Source organism: Gobio gobio (assembly GCF_949357685.1).
Source record: "Gobio gobio genome assembly, chromosome: 1".
In the NCBI taxonomy this organism is placed as follows: Eukaryota; Metazoa; Chordata; class Actinopteri; order Cypriniformes; family Gobionidae; genus Gobio; species Gobio gobio.
In genome coordinates, this window is record NC_137097.1 from 45,191,666 (window position 1) to 45,213,575 (window position 21,910).

General features: G+C 40.3%; 2 protein-coding genes across 3 annotated transcripts in view; both read left to right on the forward strand.

The window, feature by feature from the left end:
• The window catches only part of taok2a (TAO kinase 2a), a 37,739-nt gene extending 29,878 nt beyond the window's left edge, over positions 1 to 7,861 (forward strand). The window contains exons 18-20 of one of the 2 annotated variants that reach the window (XM_079825171.1): positions 2,225 to 2,446; positions 2,727 to 2,909; positions 3,783 to 7,861. In XM_079825171.1, coding sequence (XP_079681297.1) covers positions 2,225 to 2,446; positions 2,727 to 2,909; positions 3,783 to 4,691 — 1,314 coding nt within the window. In that variant the 3' untranslated portion in view covers positions 4,692 to 7,861. The remainder of the gene's footprint in view (positions 1 to 2,224; positions 2,447 to 2,726; positions 2,910 to 3,782) is intronic. The other variant, XM_079825172.1, reaches the window with a different exon arrangement.
• Positions 7,862 to 8,828: 967 nt separating this feature from the next.
• On the forward strand, positions 8,829 to 21,704 carry cdipt (CDP-diacylglycerol--inositol 3-phosphatidyltransferase (phosphatidylinositol synthase)). The gene is made up of 6 exons (XM_079822480.1): positions 8,829 to 8,986; positions 9,968 to 10,102; positions 10,190 to 10,343; positions 20,265 to 20,346; positions 20,493 to 20,574; positions 20,779 to 21,704. The coding sequence occupies exons 1-6, from the start codon at positions 8,944 to 8,946 to the stop codon at positions 20,922 to 20,924; spliced, it is 642 nt and encodes a 213-aa protein (XP_079678606.1). The 5' UTR covers positions 8,829 to 8,943; the 3' UTR covers positions 20,925 to 21,704.
• Positions 21,705 to 21,910: the final 206 nt, after the last annotated feature.

A 21,910-nucleotide genomic window follows, 5' to 3' on the forward strand; every position in this document is an offset into this window, starting at 1 on the left:
ATGGACAAGAACAGATTATTTCCTAGTTATAATTTTTTTAAGGTAATTATTCATTATATTTCCCATCTTATAAGAGGTAAATTAGAGCATTTTGGGATTTTAAGTGTTAAAATATATAACATTTTAAAGTGTGTGTGTGTGTGTGAGAGATTATAAATAAATATGTTTATGGGCTATTTAAATGTAAATAGTACTGCAGGAATTTTCTTTGATTTCATTTTGTCGTCCCATTTTGATTTTACTTTCTTCAAATGATTAGAATAATAGTGCATCATGTTTGCTACATAAATTCAAATTGAACTCTGATCATCAGATCATTCTGAATCCAGTTCCTAATGCCACATAACTCTGTTGTACACTAACTGATGTTTAAGAAAATACTGTATTGTTCAGAATATAAGATGACTTTTTCTTGGAAATACATCTGAAAAAATGGGGTCGTCTTATATTCAGGGTCTAAAATTTTACATGTCAATAATACACCCGCAACAATAGTAAAACGTGTAAAACGAGTGTTGCCCCCCTAGGACTGAAGCGGCCCCTGGCGTAAACTACCGGTACTTTACAGTGCCAAATAATGTTGAAATCAAAACAGAGCTGTTTAAAAGTCGGGCAAGTGAACTGAGGAGAGGTTATGATGCAAACATTAAGCTCATGGTGATAAACGCAGTGCAGTCAAACAACTCTCATTAAATGGTTGGTTCACCCAAAAATGAAAATTACCCCATGATTTTCTCACCCTCAAGCCATCCTAATTGTATATGACATTCTTCTTCCGAACGAATACAATCAGAGTTATATTAAATGTCCTGGCATTTCCAAGCTTTATAAAATTTGAAGCCCAAAAAAGTGTATCCATCCATTATAAAAGTGCTCCACATGGCTCCAGGGGGTTAATAAAGGCCTTCTGATCTTTTAAAGGGTTAGTTCACCCAAAAATGAAAATTCTGTCATTAATTACTTACCCTCATGTTGTGCGACACCCGTAAGACAAATGAAGATATTTTAGTTGAAATCCGATGGCTCTGAAAGGCCTCCATTGGCACAATGCACGGTTCACTCTCAAGACCCTTAAAAGATACTAAAGACGTCGTTACAAGGTCCATCTCACTACAGTGGTTCTACAATAACTTTATGAAGCGACGAGAATAGTTTTTGTGCGCAAAAAAAACCTAAATAACGACTTATATAGTGATGACCGATTTCAAAACAATGCATCATGAAGCTTCGAAGCGTTATGAATCAGTGAGTCGATTCAGCAGTTTGAATCGCCAAAGTCACATGATTTCAGCAGTTTGGCGGTTTGACACGCGATCCGAATCGATTCGACTCGCTGATTCATAACGCTTCGAAGCTTCATGATGCATTATTTTGAAATCGGTCATCACTATATAAGTCGTTTTTAGGAGGTTTTTTGTGCACAAAAACTATTCTCGTCGATTCATAAAATTATTGTAGAACCACTGTAGTGAGATGGGCTTTGTAACGACGTCTTTAGTACCTTTTATGGGTCTTGAGTGTGTAAAGCATATTGTGCCAATGGAGGCCTTTCTGAGCCATCGGATTTCAACTAAAATATCTTCATTTGAGTCCGGCGGTTGATGAACGGCGGTCTTACGGGTGTCGAACGACATGAGGGTAAGTAATTAATGACAGAATTTTCATTTTTGGGTGAACTAATCCTTTAAGCAGCCAAGAAATGTGGTGCGACAGAGTGTAATGTTAGAAGATGACGAGCCCAAAAAGACAGACTTAAAAATGCTAAGAAAAGCTTACCACTGTCCTAAAAGTGTCCACTTCGAGGAAACTGACAGGCAAGTGTATCAGTACGTAGCCCGAAAAAAGAAATGAGGGGCTGCCCATAACCAGAGCCGTCATCCAGCTGAAGGCGCTGGACATTTCTAAAGAGCTGAACTTACCCACCAGCGAGGCCCATCATTTCTTATTCCGGCTACGTACTGACGCACTTGCCTGTCAATATCATCGTAGCGGCCACTTTAATGCGCCTCAAGAATGATGCAGCGTTATGTAAAGACTGTAAAAAAAAACATTCATATCCCCCCGGATCAGATAGGTAATAGGTAAGGGTCGAATATGTGATAAATTTGAAGACAAAAACAAAGTATCTGAAGGTACACATACTCAACAGATGAATGTGAGATGTTTGTTTGAATGTTAACTTGAGTGATCAAATATGTTTCTTTTTTTGTTTTTGTTCTTTCAGACAAAAGAGCTCCAGATCAAACGTCAGTTCCAAGACACCTGTAAGATTCAGACACGGCAATACAAAGCCCTGCGGAACCACCTGCTGGAGACCACCCCCAAATCAGAGCATAAAACCGTACTGAAGAGACTTAAAGAGGAGCAGACGCGTAAACTGGCCATCTTGGCCGAACAGTACGACCATTCCATCAAAGACATGCTGTCCACACAGGCTGTGAGTAAGGCAAGGAGAGACCATCTTTTAATGCTTTTGTTTCTCTTTTACTAGTGCATACTTTCTGAATGATGTGCAGTAACCATAATAATGCATGTATACATTCACATGCATGGTGCAATCTCAACAAAACTGGACAAGAACATTGACTTTGAGGAATATAACAGCAAATGTTCTTGACTGGTTTTGTGAGGTTTGCCTACTTATGACCTAAATGGACCTTATTAGACCCAAATCTCTTCATTGGCTGCTTCTCTACTGATATCGCACCTTTTTGTTTTCACAACAGTTGCGATTAGATGAGACACAGGAGGACGAGTACCGGGCCCTGCGCATGCAGCTGCAGCAGGAATTGGAGCTGCTAAACGCCTATCAGAGCAAAATAAAGATGCACACAGACACACAACACGAGAGGGAGGCCAAAGACCTGGAGCAGAGAGTGTCTATACGGAGAGCTCTCCTTGAGCAGAGGGTGAGAGAGAGAGAGAGAGAGAGAGAGAGAGAGAGAGAGAAGTGGAGTGAATATTAGTGAATTAATCGTTTATGATGGCTCTGTTCTAAAACCTAATGAGCTGCTGTAATATTTACACTACCTTTCAAAAGTTTGGGATCTGTTAGAACTTTTTAAGAAGGATGCATTAAATTTGACCTTATGAAGACATTTTATAATGTAACAAAAGATTCCTATTTCAAATAAATGCTGTTTCGAACATTCTATAAAATAATTCTGAAAAAAGTTTCAAGGTGATAAGAAATGTTACTTGAGCACCAAATCAGTATATTAGAGTGATTTCTGATGGATCATGTGACACTGAAGACTGGAGAAATTAGGCTGAAAATACAGCTTTGGCATCACAGCTTTTTTAAAACATTAGAATAGTGAATAGTGCAAAAACATGTGTATCATATTGACGTCTAAAAAAGCATCCTAACTAAAAATTGACCTTTTAAGTGACTGATTTGAACTCCTTATTCAAATAGTGCAAAGACACCAGAAACTCAACTCACAATTGACCGTTCGCAAAGTCTGGCGCTCTCACACCACACACGTTCTCACGTAGAGAAAATACACAGCGGAGCAAAGAGGACACTGACAACACGCAGACAGCAAAGCAAGATACTTTTGATATGAACACTAAAAGAAATGTTGTTTCACCGACGTTAATCTACCAACGTTTTGTCGGACAAAACGGCAGATTCAACTATTTGATTGGTCAGATCGCCTGTCAATCAAACTTGCAGCGAAGGGTGAATTAATTTCTGACACTATGGTACTATGCATCAAAAGGCATCCCATGTCAATTCTAATTTTTCTCTGTTTGTCACGCTTTTGTTGTTTTCTCAGATCGAGGAGGAGATGTTGTCTCTGCAGAACGAGCGTTCTGAGCGAATCCGGGCTCTGCTCGAGCACCAAGCTCGAGAAATCGAGTCCTTTGACTCGGAGAGCATGCGTCTGGGCTTCAGTAACATGGCTTTGAGTGGAATCCCTGCTGAGGCTTACAATCAGGGTTACCCCAACCCTCCTTCCTCTGGCCCTGGGGGCTGGCCGTCCCGTCCTGTGCCTCGTTCAGGCAGTCAGTGGAGCCATGGCGTCCAAAACTCAGCGGCGCCACCCTCCTGGCGAAGCCAGAACAGTACGGCCGGGTTCAGCCGAGGGGAGCAAATCTCCAGCCGGGAGAGAGATCGAGAGAGGGATTTAGATGGAATGGGTGCCCGTGGTTTTCCAGGCTCTCGCTCCTCCGCCTCGTCTGCATCGTCGTCGTCGTCTTCGCATCATCACCTCCGCTACATACCGCAGCATTACCACCACCAGAGTACGCCACACCTGTACCGCGACAGCCGAGAGAGGGAGTGGGGAGGTGGTGGTGGTGGTGGCGGCGGAGGAGGAGGAGGAAGTGGTCACCACTCCTCTTCATCCTCCTCTCATGGCCACTCGCACCACATTTCTTCCCATGCCTCTTCCCAATCCCTTGCGCTCCTCCCTCCACCACCTCCTCCTCCACCCATCTCCCTTTCCTCATGTTCTCCCCAATCCTCCTCCTCCTCTTCCTCCTCTCAGAGTGGCTATGGTGGAAGGGGCGAGAGCCTGGCTGTGAGGGGCCCCAGCCTGATGGCTTTGAGAAACAGTCCAGGCCCTCTTCGGAGAACCGCCTCAGGCGGAGGTGCTGGTGGGTCGGGTGGGGATGGAGGTTTGAGTCGGAGTACATCAGTGACGTCGCACATCTCCAACGGATCCCACCTCTCCTACTCGTAGAAAATCAGGCAGCAAGTTCAGAACATTTTGCGGGCTTTAGCAGGGGAGAAAAGCCCTTCACGTAGCTTGTTTAGGAGGCGAGGAGGAGAAACCGCGTTTAGATGGTCACACCTTTACTTACAAGAAGATAGATCTCAGGGTTTCCAAGGGATAGTGATTCGAGAGGGCTCAGGGTTTAGATCGGGAACAGAAAAGATGAGATGTACTGTTACAGGAGCAGAAAGCTATACTGTTGAAGTGTGTGGGAGGGAAAGGAGGAAAATGACGTGGTGCCAATGCTGTAGATTGGGCTCATCCTCGACTAGTCCTAGTTTTATTTTATTTTTAAATGGTCAGACAGACCCATTGAATTCTGCTCTTTCATGTCCAGGTATTTTCTTGCACGTCTAAAGATTTAAGATTTGAATTTTTTACAGATATTATTTTATGTTTAGACCTGGATCATATTAAGCTGAATTCATTTAGTGCAATTCAATTCAAGGGTTTTATTTTTTAAAAGAATAGTTTGCCAAAAGTGAAAAATCTATCATTATTTACTCTCTCTCATGTTGTTACAAAACTCTAAAAAGCTTTTTTTTTCTCTTCATAAAACACAAGAGGATTTTTGGAGGATCTTTAAGCAGCACTTTTCTATGCAACAAGAGTTCCCAGAATTTCAGAGTCTTCTGAATCCATTTGAATGCTTTCTTTGAGCTGATCAAATTGGATTTTCATGCGTCAGAACCAAATGTAGTTCAGCATTATATGGAAAAAAGCTGCTTTAAAGAGAAAGTTTACCCCAAAAATGAAAACTCACTTGCATGTCGCTTCAAACCTGTATGACTTTCTTTCTTCTGTGGAACATAATAGAAGATATTTTGATAAATGTCTAAGTGTTAATGTCCATACGTAGAAAGTCTGTTAACAAACGTTCTTCAAGAAAGAAAAAAAGTCAGGACTGACATGACAGAATTAAAATTTTTAGGTGAACTACCTCTTTAAGCTCTTTCTAATATTCATTTGTGTTTTGCAGATAAATGGCAAAATACAGGTTTGAAATGACATGAAGGGTGAGTGAATAATGGAAGAATTCTCTTGAGTTTGAGCCTCCAGAGGATGAGTCCTACTTTTGGATTTTACTGCTAACGGGAGCAGAGCGAGCGAGTCGAATGCAATAGAAGGTGCTGTAGCATGTGCAGAAACGTGTTGCATGGAGACGATGCGTAAACTGAGGAACTAAAGGGGTGATAAAACTGATTTTTTGTGTAATTATGTAGATAGTACTAAAACAATACTAAAAGAACATCTATCAGTGGTGGGTTTTAAACTGTACATTTGTATTCGAGTCAAGGACGGGAGGCAGTTTTTTGTTTTATTTTGTAATGATTTTTTGTATTCTGTATTCTTTTGTTTATTTTCGTGAACAATGCCACATGTCATACTGCCATCTAGAGGCTCAGCTGACCTAAAGCAACTCCGCCCACTGTCCTTATAAGGGCAAGCTGCCATTTAAGTTGCATTTGGTTTAAACTGGGCTGTAATTCAGTGTCTGTTTTTAGCATAGGTGTGATAAGATTACTTTAACAAAGAGATTGAACCTGGCTGGGTGAATAAGCCATCTCCTTGACTCTATAAATGCACACTGTGTAAATATGATGTACATGTCAATAAGAGAGAGCTGGGTTACAAGTTTCTGTGCATGAGACTGATGTACAGGGACCATTTGTATACAAACATACACAATAGACGTTTATATGACTTTGAGTATATATGTGTATAATACATCTCCTGTGGAAGGTTTGACAGGGAAAGTCGTCCGATTGTTTCCCGTTCAACACTTTTGATCTATATTGTACTTATACAACGTGTGTGTATATACAAGCACTAACTCTTAATTAGGGTAATAATAATTTTGCTATGTGAATTGGAAAGTGGGACATAAAAAAAAATAGATACTGTCATTATTACTACACCTACTACTGCCGCTGTAATATTTGTGTTGTACACTAATTTTTCTTTTTACAATGTTTTCCTTTTCTTTTTTTGAAATACCTTTTTTTTTGTTAAATCAATGCTTACCACTAGGTGGGAAATGTTGGCAGTGTCATAGTGAGCATTTTGAGTCTCGTTTTAGATTAAAAAATAAAAAAGGACTACCTATCCCAGCATTCCTTGTTACATCTCAGGGTAGGAGTCTGTTGTGCAGTGCGTTGTCAGGAGATTAGTATTTTAGAGCCAGTATTAAACTTGTACAGAACATTTTAAGAGATTTTAGCTGTATAGAACATTTCTAGGCGACTGTAAAGTGTCTCAAACACCCCCCACCCCCCTCTGACCCAGCAGGCTTTTCTCCCTCCATCTTATTTTCTGGAATGCATTACTTTTGTTTTTGCATACAAAATGTGTATGTACAAAAACGGACACAAGCTGTTTACATTGACAACCAAAATCTCCAGCATACCCATAAGAACGTAGTGAAAGATGAAGCCTGATTTTGCCAGTGATGTTATAATTTTTTTCCTTTCGGAAAAAAACACGAAATCTTTTGTGCTCCCACACTGCCAGCTCTCTTTAGACACCAGCGTTCACTCGGACTCGGATTCTCCCTCGGCCTCCTGAACCAAGGAGACGTGCAGTACCTCACTTCCCTGTGCCTGGCCAATCACTTCTCGCTCCGTTCTCAGTGTTCCCTTCACATTGCCCCCCTGCCCATCACCACATTCCCTTATGTCCTTCCTTGCTTGGTTACTAACATCTATGGACAGAAGAGGAGAAAACAAATCCTCAGCCCATCTGTAACTCTGGGCTATCATGTAATGTGTTTACAGCAACACATGCTGGATTCTTATTAGTGTATCCTCTTTTAGGGGGTGTTTCAGTATCTGGTGGTAGAAACTTGAGGTAAATATATGAAATTACTGTCATCATCCTGCAGTGTTTGAAGGACTGGAGCTATAAGGGTGCAAAGACAACTGCGCTTGCAGATGTGTGGAAAAGTGTGTGTAGCCTGCGCTGAAATGTATTGCAAAATTGTAATGTGTGAAAGGCTGAAGGAGAGCATGGTTGTTCAGGGAGCTCAGAAAAAAGGCCAAACTACATTCAGGTGAAATGATTACAGGAGAACTCTTTAACACATGGGCTATAGAACTTGTACAGAAAATGATTAACAAGTCATTAAAAAGGATACAAACAAAATGACCTTTCCTGTGTGATCTGTCGGACCATACATTTGTTTTCTAGCCTGCATCTGCCATGCACCGACACCCTGGTGATGCTGAAGGTAGAAAAAAAGACCGTTTCCATAGAGACAGAGGCCATACTAGGTGGAAATTACTGGTTGCTTATGAAAAGCACATGTTTGTTCTGGTGTCTGGCTATTTTTAGTCCTAGTCAGAAAATTGATGGGATATTTTGCGGTGTATTCTGTGTATTTTTCTTCTGCTGTGTTCTTCTCTAAAGGGCATTGCGATTAGATTTTCATCTAAAAATAGCTAAACAACAGATACAGTTAGTACAAGATAATTTTCAGGTTAGAAATTCTTCAGCAGATGTCTTAAGAGTCTGGAGATGTGCCTAACAGTGTAAGAATGACCTTTTTTTTTTTTAGCATGTACACTCTGTTCTGTAGTGGTTATGGTTTTATTTTTAGTGACAAATCTAGCCTTTCCAGAACATTGCAGAGTGCCTTTTATGTGAAAACAGTAAGAACGTGTTTCTAGTGTGTCCTTTTTAGTAAGCATAAACTATATTTTGTCAAATTAAACAATGACTGACATTTAGTAATAAAGCAGCATTGGATTACGTGTAGACTTTACTTGATTGTAATTGGTCACATAATTGAGTGATAGTACTGGGGATATTTTAAAGCGAAATAAATCCCATATTTCTATAAAGAAGTGCTCCATATCCTGACTTATTTAGGCTTTTCTCCCTCCATATTTTGTACAAAATTACCGACTGACTGTACATTGTCCCTAATATGATTATATTTCGGCAGCAACTCTGTTAATAGCCAAGACTCAAAATACCGGTAGTGCACTTTGTATGGATAGACAGACACACAGCTGATTTGGGGTCAGCTGTGGCACGTGATGCTTTTGGTGACATCGAGGATAGAGCGCGTGCCAATTAAAGGGGAGGATTCCTTTGACGGCGTGCGCGCGTACAGGAAACATGACGTCAAGCGCCACGCTCAGATACAGAAGAGGGAGGGAAATAGAAACATAGGAGAGACATTTCAGGGAGCTCCGTCCAAATTGAAACGCTCGTTACCATGGCCGAAGAAAATATCTTCATGTTCGTCCCGAATTTGATCGGTGAGTCAAACGAGCGAGTTATCGAAAGCGGATCGTCAGCACGCGGCAGAGTCCTGCGCACATTTAACGGCGGCTGCCTGACAAATAATAGTTATTCGTTAAAAACAAGTGTAACGTTATATAGAGGTCACAGTTTTGTTTAAAGATGCGTAGAGTCTGAACGACTGTACTAGCGTCCAGCCTGCATGATTGTTGTTTTACAGCGGTTGTTTTGACTTCCTGCGGATGTTTGACATGATGCTATGCTGTCACTGTAATCCATTAAGACTAGAGTGAAGCTCGTTTATAACAGCACATCCACCCACTAATACTGTCAATGTAATATAAAAGATTTATAGTCGGCATACAATACAAATTCACCCTATTTTATACATGCATGTTGAAGATCTTATTGTGAACCATTTAATCCGTGCACTTTAAACTCTGCCCCTTCAAACTTGCATATCTGCCTCCACTTTTGAGTGCAAGGTCCACATCCCAAAATCAATAATCAATATAACTTGCCCTCCCTCTTGCAGACATCATCTCTTCTCTGGTGACATGTTTTATTGCACGATGGCGGGATGTCACTTTATATTACAGCAATAGCAAACCACAACGATCCCAACAAATCCCACCCCATTTTTTTTCTCGAAGATAGATAGATAGATAGATAGATAGATAGATAGATAGATAGATAGATAGATAGATAGATAGATAGATAGATAGATAGATAGATAGATAGATAGATAGATGGAGACAAATAGAAAGATAGAGATAGATAGATATAGAGACCGAAAGAAAGAAAGAGATAGACAGACAGACAGACAGACAGACAGACAGACAGACAGTTCGAGAAGCCGTTTCACTATACATCACAATAGGGAGGAAAAGAGTATAGCCACTTCCGTTTCATGCCGACTTTAATATGTAGTTCCCGTGTTAGCATGTACACTCTCTTTTCATATGCTTTTTTAAAAATCTTTTCCACGCTTTCAATAGGATATGCCCGTATTGTACTGGCACTGGTATCCTTCTTCTTGATGCCCTGCTGCCCGGGCCCGGCTGTGTTTTGTTACCTACTGAGTGCCCTGTTGGATGCCTTCGATGGACATGCAGCCCGTGCTCTTAATCAAGGTAGTGATCTTCAGCTTTGTGTTCTACATGTATTCCTCTTTCTGTGCTTGGCTCAGTCTTTGTACCCATCCCTGCCTCTTCCCTTAGGTACAAAGTTTGGTGCCATGCTGGACATGTTGACTGACCGTTGTGCCACCATGTGTTTGCTGGTGAATCTGGCACTGCTGTACCCATCCTACACTTTCCTGTTTCAGCTCAGCATGTGTCTAGACGTGGCCAGCCACTGGCTGCACCTGCACAGGTGTGTGAAATAACATATCTTTTGTCCAATAAAGTACTGCAGGCTAGCCTGGATGCCAGCCGAACTTAGCCCTGCCCACTTCATTTGAGGTCGGGAAGTTCAATCTGGACTTGATCCATTGTTGAGCAACTATGCTCGAACCAGAGCTGTTCTGACCAATCCAATTGTCAGGGTTAGGGTTGGGAATCGTGAGAAATTTTCCGGTTCCGGTTCCGGTTTCGGTTCCGCCTAACGATTCCGGTTCCGATTCCGGTTCCATTAAAATTATTACACAAATAGTGGTAAAGGAAAAAGGCACAATACGCAACTCAAACAATCCATTTTGTGTTTATTACTTGCTCTAAAATTAATTTACAGGTTGGCAATGTCAAAAAAGTCCTGTACTGTACATATGTTACAGTATTAATTAAGCCATTCTTGCAACACATTGTTTTTCAAATGAACACCTCTGAAATTGTCTTATTACATTTTATCTCTCTGTCTCTGAATAAAACCAAGTTATAAATTATATTTATTAGTTATATTTATTAATTAGTTGTATATTAATTTAATAGTAATTCAGTTATTCAGTGAACTTGTAAATAATAAATTGCAATTCAGCATTACAAAGGTAATTGTGCCTAAACGCTTACCTAAACCATGGTGACTCAACGGTTGACATACATATACATATATATATATATATACATATACATATATATATATATATATATATATATATATATGCCTTACACTATAAATCTGGTATAAGCCCTGAGGCACTTTGTGCTGTAGCAAATGTTTTGTCAAATTGCTAGTGCAGCCTCCTTTGCATGTTATTAACTTTTCACATTTTGCTTCATTATCATTCATTCTTTGGAAATGAATCCATACTTGTGACTTTCTCTTCGCCATGCTGGTGGTCAACGAGAAAATATCTGACGCAAAACCGTAAATGTGTAGCGCGAGGGCTTTCAGTGCTGAACTGCTGCACTCCTGGAAGCGGCAGGCAACGTAATTAATATTCATGATGAGGTGAGCCAGGGTTGCCAGGTTTTCACAACAAAACCCGCACAATTGCACAATCGCTTCAACCCGCGGACATGAAACACAGCCCGCGGCAACAGTGGAAAGCGGGAAAACCACGGACTTGGCAACACTGGCTGTCACTCGCTATGAAAGGATACGCTTCCAGCGCTTCGCACACACATTGCACCAGAACCGTTTTCGGAACCGAAACATAGGAATTTCGCGCGGTTCTGGTATTTTTCAAAAATCAGTTTCGGTTCTGAATAAGAACCGGTTCTCGGTTCCCAACCCTAGTCAGGGTGGGCTTTATACGATGATGGACAGATGATCAACAGTAACGTAATCATCCATGTCACCAAAGAGCGCTTGGGTTGAATTCATTCGAATCCTAAACGGTGAATTTGTTCGTATATGCATTCACCTTCACTATTTCTCTCAAAAATTATGATTGTGTTGGTAAGTACTCCGTGTATCCTTCCATTCTTTTTTACAACACTGGCAAAGAGCGTTTACACTTATCTTCTTCTTCCAATGTGCGTGCAGTTGAGTTCTGTTGACAACTATGTGTTGCTCAGCATGCGTCACTTACTCCGTTGCTCTGATTGGTTGTAGATCTATCCAATTGAGTGCAGAGGCATTTTCTTTCCTGGTTCGGTTGAAACACGCCCCCATCCCAATGGAGCAGTGTCAGACTCATATTCTGACTAGAATCTGAGTATAGCCCCGTTTCCACCGAAATTACCCAGAACAATTTGTCCCAGGAACTCTTTCCCTCAGACCTGCTGCTGTCTGCGTTTCCATAGCGGTCTAAAGTACCGTGAAGATTAGTCCGGTGACGTAGGACTGCGTGGAACTTTCCAGAGCCCACTGGATTTCATCCTCCGCAAATACACTTAATAAAGCCTGAACCTCGTCGTCGGTACATCGGTCGTATTTTTTAAACTCCATTGTTGATTTGAATAGCAAACAACTTTTACTGCGCGCACCGTCCGCAACAGACTTTCAGTTGAAATAAAATGCTGCGTGAGCTCAACCAATCAGCATGTTTAGCGCCCAAGTCACACCCCTGGAAGTTCCTGAACTTTGAAAAAGTACTACCTTGCGAGCAGGGCCGTTTTGAGGGGGAAATCTTTACCCGGAACTTTATTTAGACCCCGGTTCCTGCGGTCGAAACACCGTCAGGCTAGCTGCAGGCATGAGTCCTAAAAAAGTATGCATTTTTGAACTTCTGGTTCCATTGTCCCAAGGTTAATGTGTTTTGCTTGAAATAAACTCTGTGGTTTACACAAGCTCAAGATATTTTCACGTTTTATACGACATAAAAAACAGTAATACCCCACACGTGATTTAAAAAAAAAGCTTTTACATGTCGTGAAAAGTGCAGTTGCTAACAAATTGCTCATTGGGGCTACAGAGGTTGTCGGGGACGTTAAAGGTGCAGTATGTAAATTGTAGCGCCATCTAGCAGTGAGATTGCAAATTGCAACCGCCCACCGCTCACCCCTCCCTTTCGAAAGCACATAGAGAAGCTATGGTGGCCGAGACAGAACAAAGATGTCATCGTCGGAGACAGTAGAAAGTAGCTAGAGCTCTATAGAGCAGTTTGTCCATTTAGGGCTACTGTAGAAACATGACGAAGCAAAATGGTGACTTCACTGTAAGGGGACCAGCGGTGTGTGTGTGTGTAGCTAGAAATGGCTCATTCTAAGGTAATAAAAACATAATTCATTATGTAAGGTCATTATACACCACTGAAAACATAGTTATGTATATTATATTGCATTTCTGTCAATAGATCCTCCTAAATTTTACATAGTGCACCTTTTAAATGTTGCTGAACAGGAAAATGCATCTACTTAACCCCCAATTTCCACCAGCTGCGTTACGGCTGCGGAACGGCTCCGCTGCGTGACAGCTCCGTGTTCCGTCGTCCGTCAATACCCACCAGGTCCGGATTTGTTGCGGAACGGCTGCGGTCATGACTGACAGCTGACGTCACGAGGCCCCATGTAATCTCGCGAATTCTGGTGTGATCGCGCGATATTTAACCTGTATAGCTATATAACTCCTCATTACGAGTACATAACTAGCTATTTGCTTTCTTTCTTTATTTCTTGGACAAAAATAGTGACTTACCATCCACACCAATCACTTCTGCTATAGTTTTCCACGCCGCATCCTTTTTAATGTTGTCCTTATAAAAAGGATGTGAGGGGTCATAGATGATGGGTTGATTCTGTACCTCAATAATCAGCATTTCTTCATCCATCGTGTCAAAGGGGTTAAAACAAGCCTGTCTCCACCCATTATGACGTTTTCAAGGTGTAGTGTAGGGAAAAATGAGCGCGGTGTATTTTATTTTGAAAATTAAACGGATCTTTTATTTTGTTTCTGGCTGTTCTGTTTTGTCACTCGACTTCCTGTCCTGCGTACTCTGCCCTGTAGTGCTGCGGAGCGCTCCGGCATCCGGCAAAAATAGAAGCTCTGCGTATTTGATGCGGAGGGCTGCGGATCGCCGGAGTCGGAACGCAGCTGTAACGCATTCAGTGGAAATACACTCATTGACTTTAATGGAAACCTATTGACTCCGCCGCCGTGACGGAGCCGTAACGCAGCCGGTGGAAATTGGGGGTAATAGTCGGCTTTTACAGCCTTGTTGTGTTTATAATCACGTTCTTTCAAACTTTTCTAACTCAAACTTTTCAGCTTGTAGATTATAAATTAAAACTGAGAGTTGTCGGACATTTAATGGTGACATTGAAGTTGTCTTGTAGTTTGTTTATAGCTATACGTTAGCTTTTTACTTCTGGCGATTGTATTTAGGCTTAAAAATAAAATAAAATGTGTTAATTTGTAAAGATTATCATGATGATGAAAATGTGTAAGAATCATAAACTTTTGTTGGACACAGAGCTTATTTTACACAATTATTGCAATTATCCAAAAATCAATGGAAAAAAAATCCTGTTTTGTTGAGGGAACCAGGGTGGTGCTAACATCCGTATTGGCTTACAAAATTAGCCTACATTATTCCTGCAGACTCTATGATCATGCGCGCACACACACAGCTAAATTAATTTGTCAATTCACATTTTAGTGGTTAATTCTGTTCTGTACACACACACACACACAGTTCAGTCATTTAAGGGAATGAAAACCGCATTTACCGAATTCTACACAATGGGTACAGAACCAAACTGAACAACTATTTGATGTGCTTACATGTGCATCAGAGATGTGTCTGTCTTCTGTATGCGCGATGCCAGAAAACCACAGGGAAAGAGGTACGAGCCTTGACTCATTCATATTGAAGAACAAGCCCATAATAAACCTAAATAAATTCAAATGCTTTATATTGGAAATAAGATCAAAACAATCTGCAGTTTATTATTTATATTAATAATTATTATTAATTCCATAATAAACTGGATTGCTTTAAGCCAGGCCCAAACAACAAGGTCAAAAATGCTTATAATAAGATGTAACGACTGAGACAAATCAGACACAATTATTTTTTAAATTTAACAAATAATCTTTAAAACCATCTCCCCAAAATACCACTAAGAAGGGCCTCAGTTACCATGGACTTTCCTTCATTAATTTATAGAAAAATTGATCTATAAAGGAACATGCACCCCAGGACATTGTGTGTATGATTAGTACTGTCTCAGGTAGTGTTGTTGTGTGGTATTTTTGTTTTATGCATATTCTATGCTAGAACCAACGTTTGATGTAACCTCACCTATACCATGTTTGGGCTCTATAAATTTGTACTTTGAAGATTAAAATGATCGTGTATATGATGTGTCGATAGCTACGCAACGCAACATATTAGTATTACACGAATCTTCAATAGTTTCTTCATTGGCAACCAATCCGGCTGCACATGCAAATGAGCACACTTGAAACAAAGAGCCATAAAATCTGCAACAGAGGAATCTTCCCGCTTGGAAGATTTGGCCTTTCTCATTGGTCAAGACAGCCCTTTGTCTGGATATCACCAGACTAAGCTAAATTTAAGATTGGACATTGGTCTGGGGAGTCTGCTCTTTATTTTTTACTGCACAAAAGGTGTGATAAACGAGCATAATTCAAATGACTCTGTACGCAATTGGATAGTCCTTCAAACAATCAGACCACAAGAGGCGTGATCAACGGGCATCAATCCATCGGTTCGTCATCGTGATAAACCTGCCAATAACGTGCCAGGTGGATAAGCCAGTCTGTGATTGGTTCCCGCAAAAGTTTGACAGAAGCAGTAGAAATGAATGTACAGGTTTCCAGCCTTAGCTGCAGGGCGAAATCAAATCGCTGGCAGATCAGGCTGGGTTTACAACTCTAAGAGGTGTGACTTCTTCCAGCCCTTAAAGAAAGATGCACAAATCCTCTCTCTTTTTACTGACGACTGACACGCGGCCTCAAAAGGGCTCGATAGCGCCACCTACAAAATCAAAATTAAGTGCAGTTTGCATTAAGTTTCTCATACAAGAATGAAATTCAGTAGACACATGTAACAGCCCAATACCTACAAAAAAGTCCCTGGAAGCAAAATCTGACAACTCAACAGAAAGTGAGATATTTAGAATTTTCTCTGCAAAATGTTTGCAGTTTTTGTTATTTCCAGACTTACTTGAACAAACTCCTCCTAGAGATTTTATCAAATAAACATCATATTTGGTCAGTCTAATCTAAACAAGCAGGAACTTGCTGTAACTCAGGCGTTCTATGTCCGATCTGCCCCAAACTTCACATGTTGAATAAGAGACCTGGCCTAAAGACATCTACATGGCAATATTCCGTTATAGCAATAGAGCCACCCACTAGCAACAGAAAGTGATGTGTTTAACACTGTGATTTTAACACTTAGCTGAGTGCTAAAGCATGCTATTATCACCATGAAACAGGAAATTGTTGTAACTCAACTGTCTGCCTCAAACTTCACATGTTTGATGAGTGCCCTTGCCTGAAGACATCTACTCACCGAAATTTAGCTATAGTCATAGCACCACCAGCTGGTAGCAGGAAGTGTGGCAAATACAAATGACTGACGCAGTCCTCCTATACTTAAATGCATATTGCCCAGCAGCTCTGTTTTCCTAAAGCCACCGGGTGGCGGTGAAACGGGTGCGAGAGCCCTTTCATCGCTGCTTGCAGCTTTAATTATTAATATATCCCCTTTGAGCTAACTTACTACAAAGAGGACATGGCAACACTTCAAGAGAACGCTCTGCAAAGCAGCCTTCAAACGTAAATAAAACACCGCCTCTGGCAACGGTGGTTTGGTTCAAATTAAAGTCTGGTTGGTTAAAGTCTTTAATAGCTGTAATATTATTTTGGTCAAACATAGTATATACCAAATGCGTTAGAAACCAGGACGTTGCTATGGTTACCAATGTGTCAATCATTGCTAATTTGGGAGTGAGTTGTGTTCCGTCAAAGTCCCTTTAAAACGAGTCATTTCACTCAGCAGCCATCTTTGAAACTCCTCTCAGACATGCAAGTGCAGCTCCCATCTCTTTAAACATCTAATTCTCCAAAAATGTTCGCCAAGCTTACGATTAAATTTCTTTTTTGAAATCACCAATGAAATCTGACAACAAATGTATTTTTATAAATGTGGTTTTTAAATGCTCGAATCATAACAAAAAACTGCATTTTCAGGCTGGACCAAGCTAATGTACATGCGCAGTCATAAGCGCGCATCTCAGGGCACTGACTGTTTCTATAGGAAGCGATGACTTTACCAATCGCCGATTGGCTCTTATTTAGAAAGTGGGACTGATTCTGCCATTTTGCACGTTGCACTTTCTCCCATTCATAGTAATACGAATGCACCGTCTTTCTATATATATATATATATATATATATAGTTCCGTACACACACACAAAACAATCATTTAGGGGATTACCTCCTGTATTTAAGCGTGGTTGTCACTCCTGAAACTTTACAGTGTGTATGCGGCCAATAACACCACCTGATATATGCATGCATAAAGCAGTTGATTCAAGACTGTACTTGGAGTCCTAGTTATTTATGTTTACAGATTATCTCACCCCAAACTGGTACACGCCATTCATCAGAGGCAGATCCTGGCATAGGCTATAGTCATTTTGTCTAGACTGGCACTGATTGCTTGTGCAACCCCCGCACAGAGCTCTCTGACGCACGCTACACTGTCTAATTGCTTATTTGCTATCTGCTTTCATGCCAGTGAAATTGGCAAATGAAATGCGCCCCCATTATTAATATAATACTACTAACAAACAATGGCAGTTTTATTGTATAATAAATATATCTCTCACATTTATTGGAAGAATTTGCAGTTGTACAAAAATGTCCTTTTTCAAATTGCCTGGAAAAATCACCATGCGATCGTAAACATTTTTTTTTGCGATTTATATATGGGAGTTTTTTGCGAAATTGACGCATTTCCATTGGTCGTATTTTCGATTCGCAATTTTACTTTGTGCAATTTGAAGGGTAATGAAAACGCGGCTAATGACATCATACCCGTGTTACCCTCGATTTCCGATTTCTATTTATTTTGTAGAAACCATGGAAACAACAAAAATGCTTTAGTATATTATGTGTTTTATTAGACAGATGAGCAACTCTTTGGATACATTCATCGACAGAAAACTAATTTTTATTGTTTAAATCTTGTTTTCTTGATTTACCATGAGTGCCATGTTTTACCACGGCTTATATCGATCTAGCTTACTGCAAGTGTGTAACAAGTGTTTAAAAAAGTAGCCGGCGAGTGAACACACAGAGTAGCATTATAACATAACTTTCAACACTCTCGAATGCATCTAATATAATAAAACAGCGCTGCGTTACCCCATATACACATGAGTGGAAGAAGCGGAAGCGGTCGTCAGCAGCATAAAATAAGCTCTGTTGCTCTCGAGCCGTGTGTGCCACTTGTCTCTCATTAGTAGTTACTCCAGCGGCCTGGTTGCGCTCCAACGGCTCTCAGCCCCACTTTGCTTCATACTACAGTAACGTTGATAAATCCATGAATTTGCTGGATGATCTAATGTATTGTACTCCCATGATTCTGCGAAATCAAGTCATTAAGCTACAACTTTGTTTTGAATAAGCGACCTCTAGCTGCGAAAATTACATACCGGTATTAAGTAACTAAAGGGTTACTTCAGTGATTAGCATTAAGCTTTGTATCAGTAGAAACCCGGTAGTATATTCAACTTTTCAATGAATTCCTATGAAAGTTAAGCTTCCATAGGCATGATCTGGACACGTGCTGAGAATGACTGCCGCGCTTACCTCAGCTCTTCGCTCTCGTGATGAATGAAATCTGACCCCTGTTGTGTCCGTGACGTGACTTTCGTTCGGCTCACTCACACTTTATTGAAAAGACGCGTTCAGTTTTTAATAGTAGTGTTTATTCTCTAACTGAACTAAATTACTTTATTCCTTTGAAAATCAAAACAACGGTGGGGGTGGTGCAATGGTGGGCAAGTGATAACCAGTAGCCCTGGCTTTGGGAGTGGCCTTGTTGAGCAGAGCAGCGAAGCAAGTTTATTCTGGGAGTTATTGTCTTTCATCCACATGAGACAAAAATAAATGTTCTGTCTTTTCTCAGTCTAGAAGGCACCAAATTGAAAAATAATTTCTCATTTCTACTACATAAATGACCCAGTTTAAATACACATTCATCTTCCCAGCACTGAAGATGAATGTTACCTTTAAGTAATTTATTAGATTGAAAAATGCATACACGCCAATATCAGAATATTGGATAAATTCGTTCAAATAGTCAGAAATGATATACATTATCTATCTTCTCTTAAGAGTACCAAATGGATCTCCACTGACCATTAGAATTGTTTTATTTATTTATTTTTTGCATTTTATAGTAAATGTACCTGCATAAATCATTGTTAAAGTCTTCTCTATTTTGTAAATGCATTTAAATGATCTTACTGACTGTGAATGATTCATCCATGTAAATGTTTTCTTTTTTGACCTTAATCAAAAGAAAGAATGATTTTATTTTAATTATCAAAATCAATAACTAACACGTATAGATTATGTAATGCATTTCAGAATATTAGAATATGAATGTAGATGCAAATAGTCAAAAACAAAAAACCTTCATGGATCTCCACAAACCCCTAGAATCCAGAATCTAGAATATTATTTAAAGGTGCACTATGTAACTTTTCCGTCTGCTAGAGGTTGCTTGGTAAAAAAAAAGGCGCAGTTTGATGACGCCACGTTTGAGCGCAGAATATTGGGACATGTGGTCTTCACCTCACAGCCGGTGGAAAAGAATCAGGATAAGAAATCACGTTCACGGATGTGATTATTAACGTTACTGTAGTATGAAGCGGAACAGGACCGAGTGTTGTGGGAGCTGAGCAAGGCCGCTGGAGTGATTGTTAATAAGAAGAGCGCAACACGCCTCACGAGCAGCGGGACTTTTATTATGCCACAGTTGCCAGCGCCACTTCCGCTTTTCCGGTCATGAGTATGAGGCAACGCCGCTCTGTTTATCATATTAGATACATCTGAGTGTGTTGAGAATGAAGTTGTTAGTTCGGCGGCTGCTATGACACTTGTTGCACACTGCAGTGAGAGTAAAGCGTTTCTGCAAAAATAAAACCGGAAACCGAGGGAACGCAGATATGACGCCATTGACAGGCGACTCCCTCACACGTCCCGGTTCCTTGGTTAAAATGGCAATATCTCACTTTTTTACAAATTATTGGAAACATTTGGGATATTGTTAGTACTCAACTAAACAAAATATATAACTGTTTTTTGGATATTTTACTGAATTTTTGTTTACATAGTGCACCTTTAAAATATATTGCATTTAATTTAAGTGCCTCTGTGACCTACATAAATCGTGTTAGTAATATGGGTGTGTCTTTTTTTTTATCCAGTTCCATGATGAAGGGAGCCACCAGTCACAAGACCATTGACCTCTCTGGCAACCCCATCTTACGACTCTACTACACATCCAGGGTAACATGCTCACTCACACTATTCATTCACACAGTCAGGAAGACAGGAACTTCCATCAAAAGCCTAATTAGTTGTTCTTAAAGTATGCATATCTAGTGAAGACGTTCACATGTACTGGCTGTCCTGACATCAGTGTTTTTCCACAGCCGGTGCTGTTTTTCATGTGTATGGGGAATGAACTGTTCTACTGTCTGCTTTACATAATGTACTACATCGAGGAGCCGCAGGGTGAGTCTCGGCAGGCTCTTTCTGACTGTCTTGCTTCATGATTTCACTGTTGTCCCTCTTTCCTTTTGCCAGTTGTATTAATTGAAGTGGTGTTGAATTCATATGTACACACTACAGCAATGTTGAAGGACACAGATGACATTTTACTGAAAAATCGCTTGCATCACATGTTTTTGAATGACGTCTCTCTCTCTTTCTGTCCAGTGTGGCTGCAATGGCTGCTGGGAGTTTGCGGCGTGGTCTGTCTGCTGAAGTCTGGCATAAGTCTCCTGCACCTCATCACCGCCTCCCACAACATGGCTGCTATCGACGTGGCTGACCGTGAGAGAGAGCGGAGCAAAGCACAGTGAGGGATGAGAGTAGACCGAAACCAAGAGATGACGGCAGAGCGCAGATGATGAGCAGACGAAGCCAGTACGGATGAGATAATGGAAATCAATCATGGGACCTTGCAAAGCCTCACTGAGCATATATATATATTTATTTGAATATAGATTATCAATGGTATGAAATACCGGCCTATAAGTTTTATCCCTATTCCTGTAGTTGTAATAGTTTCCCATTGCTGTTGATGGAACTAGTTGCACTATGAGTGTACCATATTTATGTCATATTTGGGGTGTCATATTTTTAATGGTTTTATTTGTTAATGCATCATTTTAGTGGGATTTAGAATAGCTCCACTGTTTAAAAGCAACATTTCCAAACACCGATGAAAAGACAGGCACATTCCACACTTCAACTGAAAGCCACTCGAGTGTTACTGTATTTGCTGTTTGTTTTATCATTAGTTGTTAGGTATTTAATTATTATTGAGCTGAACTGTCTATATATGAGCCTGTTTTTTTTTTGTTTTTTTTCATTGTTAGACTATTCGTTGCAGGTCTATCAAAGAACATGTATCATCTGTTTGAATATTAGTTCAAAGAGTGTTGAAGCCATTATTATATTAGACAAGAGGCTCTGGTGTCATTTTGTCCATAGCCTTCTGAATGTATTGTTGGGTTGCGGTAGACATACTATTTTAGAGCTGTTGTTCTAAATGATCAGAATTATGAGAGTTATATGATCGGGAGGAAAGTCCTTTTGTACTGTAACAGGTGATTTGACAATAAAGTTATCCTGACCCCAAGATGCAGTTGTTAATTCTTTATTTTTCAAGTTGTTACTGATGATATTAATGCCAAACACAAAACCGTCCCCTAATTTTACTGTAGTTTCCTTTTGTTGAGAAGAACATTTAATTAATTTAATGGTGTGGGTTTATTTTCATGACAACAATAATGTATAAAAACAGCCTTATGCTGCTGGTGAAATGTTGTGCAGAAGTTGCGTT

What these genes read in the sequence shown, in the direction of transcription:
- cdipt (XM_079822480.1), top strand. Translation starts at nt 8,944, where the DNA reads ATGGCCGAAGAAAATATCTTCATGTTCGTCCCGAATTTGATCG. An exon ending in AGCCCGTGCTCTTAATCAAG is followed by an intron (nt 10,103 to 10,189) that starts GTAGTGATCTTC and finishes CTCTTCCCTTAG; the next exon opens with GTACAAAGTTTGGTGCCATG. An exon ending in CTACATCGAGGAGCCGCAGG is followed by an intron (nt 20,575 to 20,778) that starts GTGAGTCTCGGC and finishes CTTTCTGTCCAG; the next exon opens with TGTGGCTGCAATGGCTGCTG.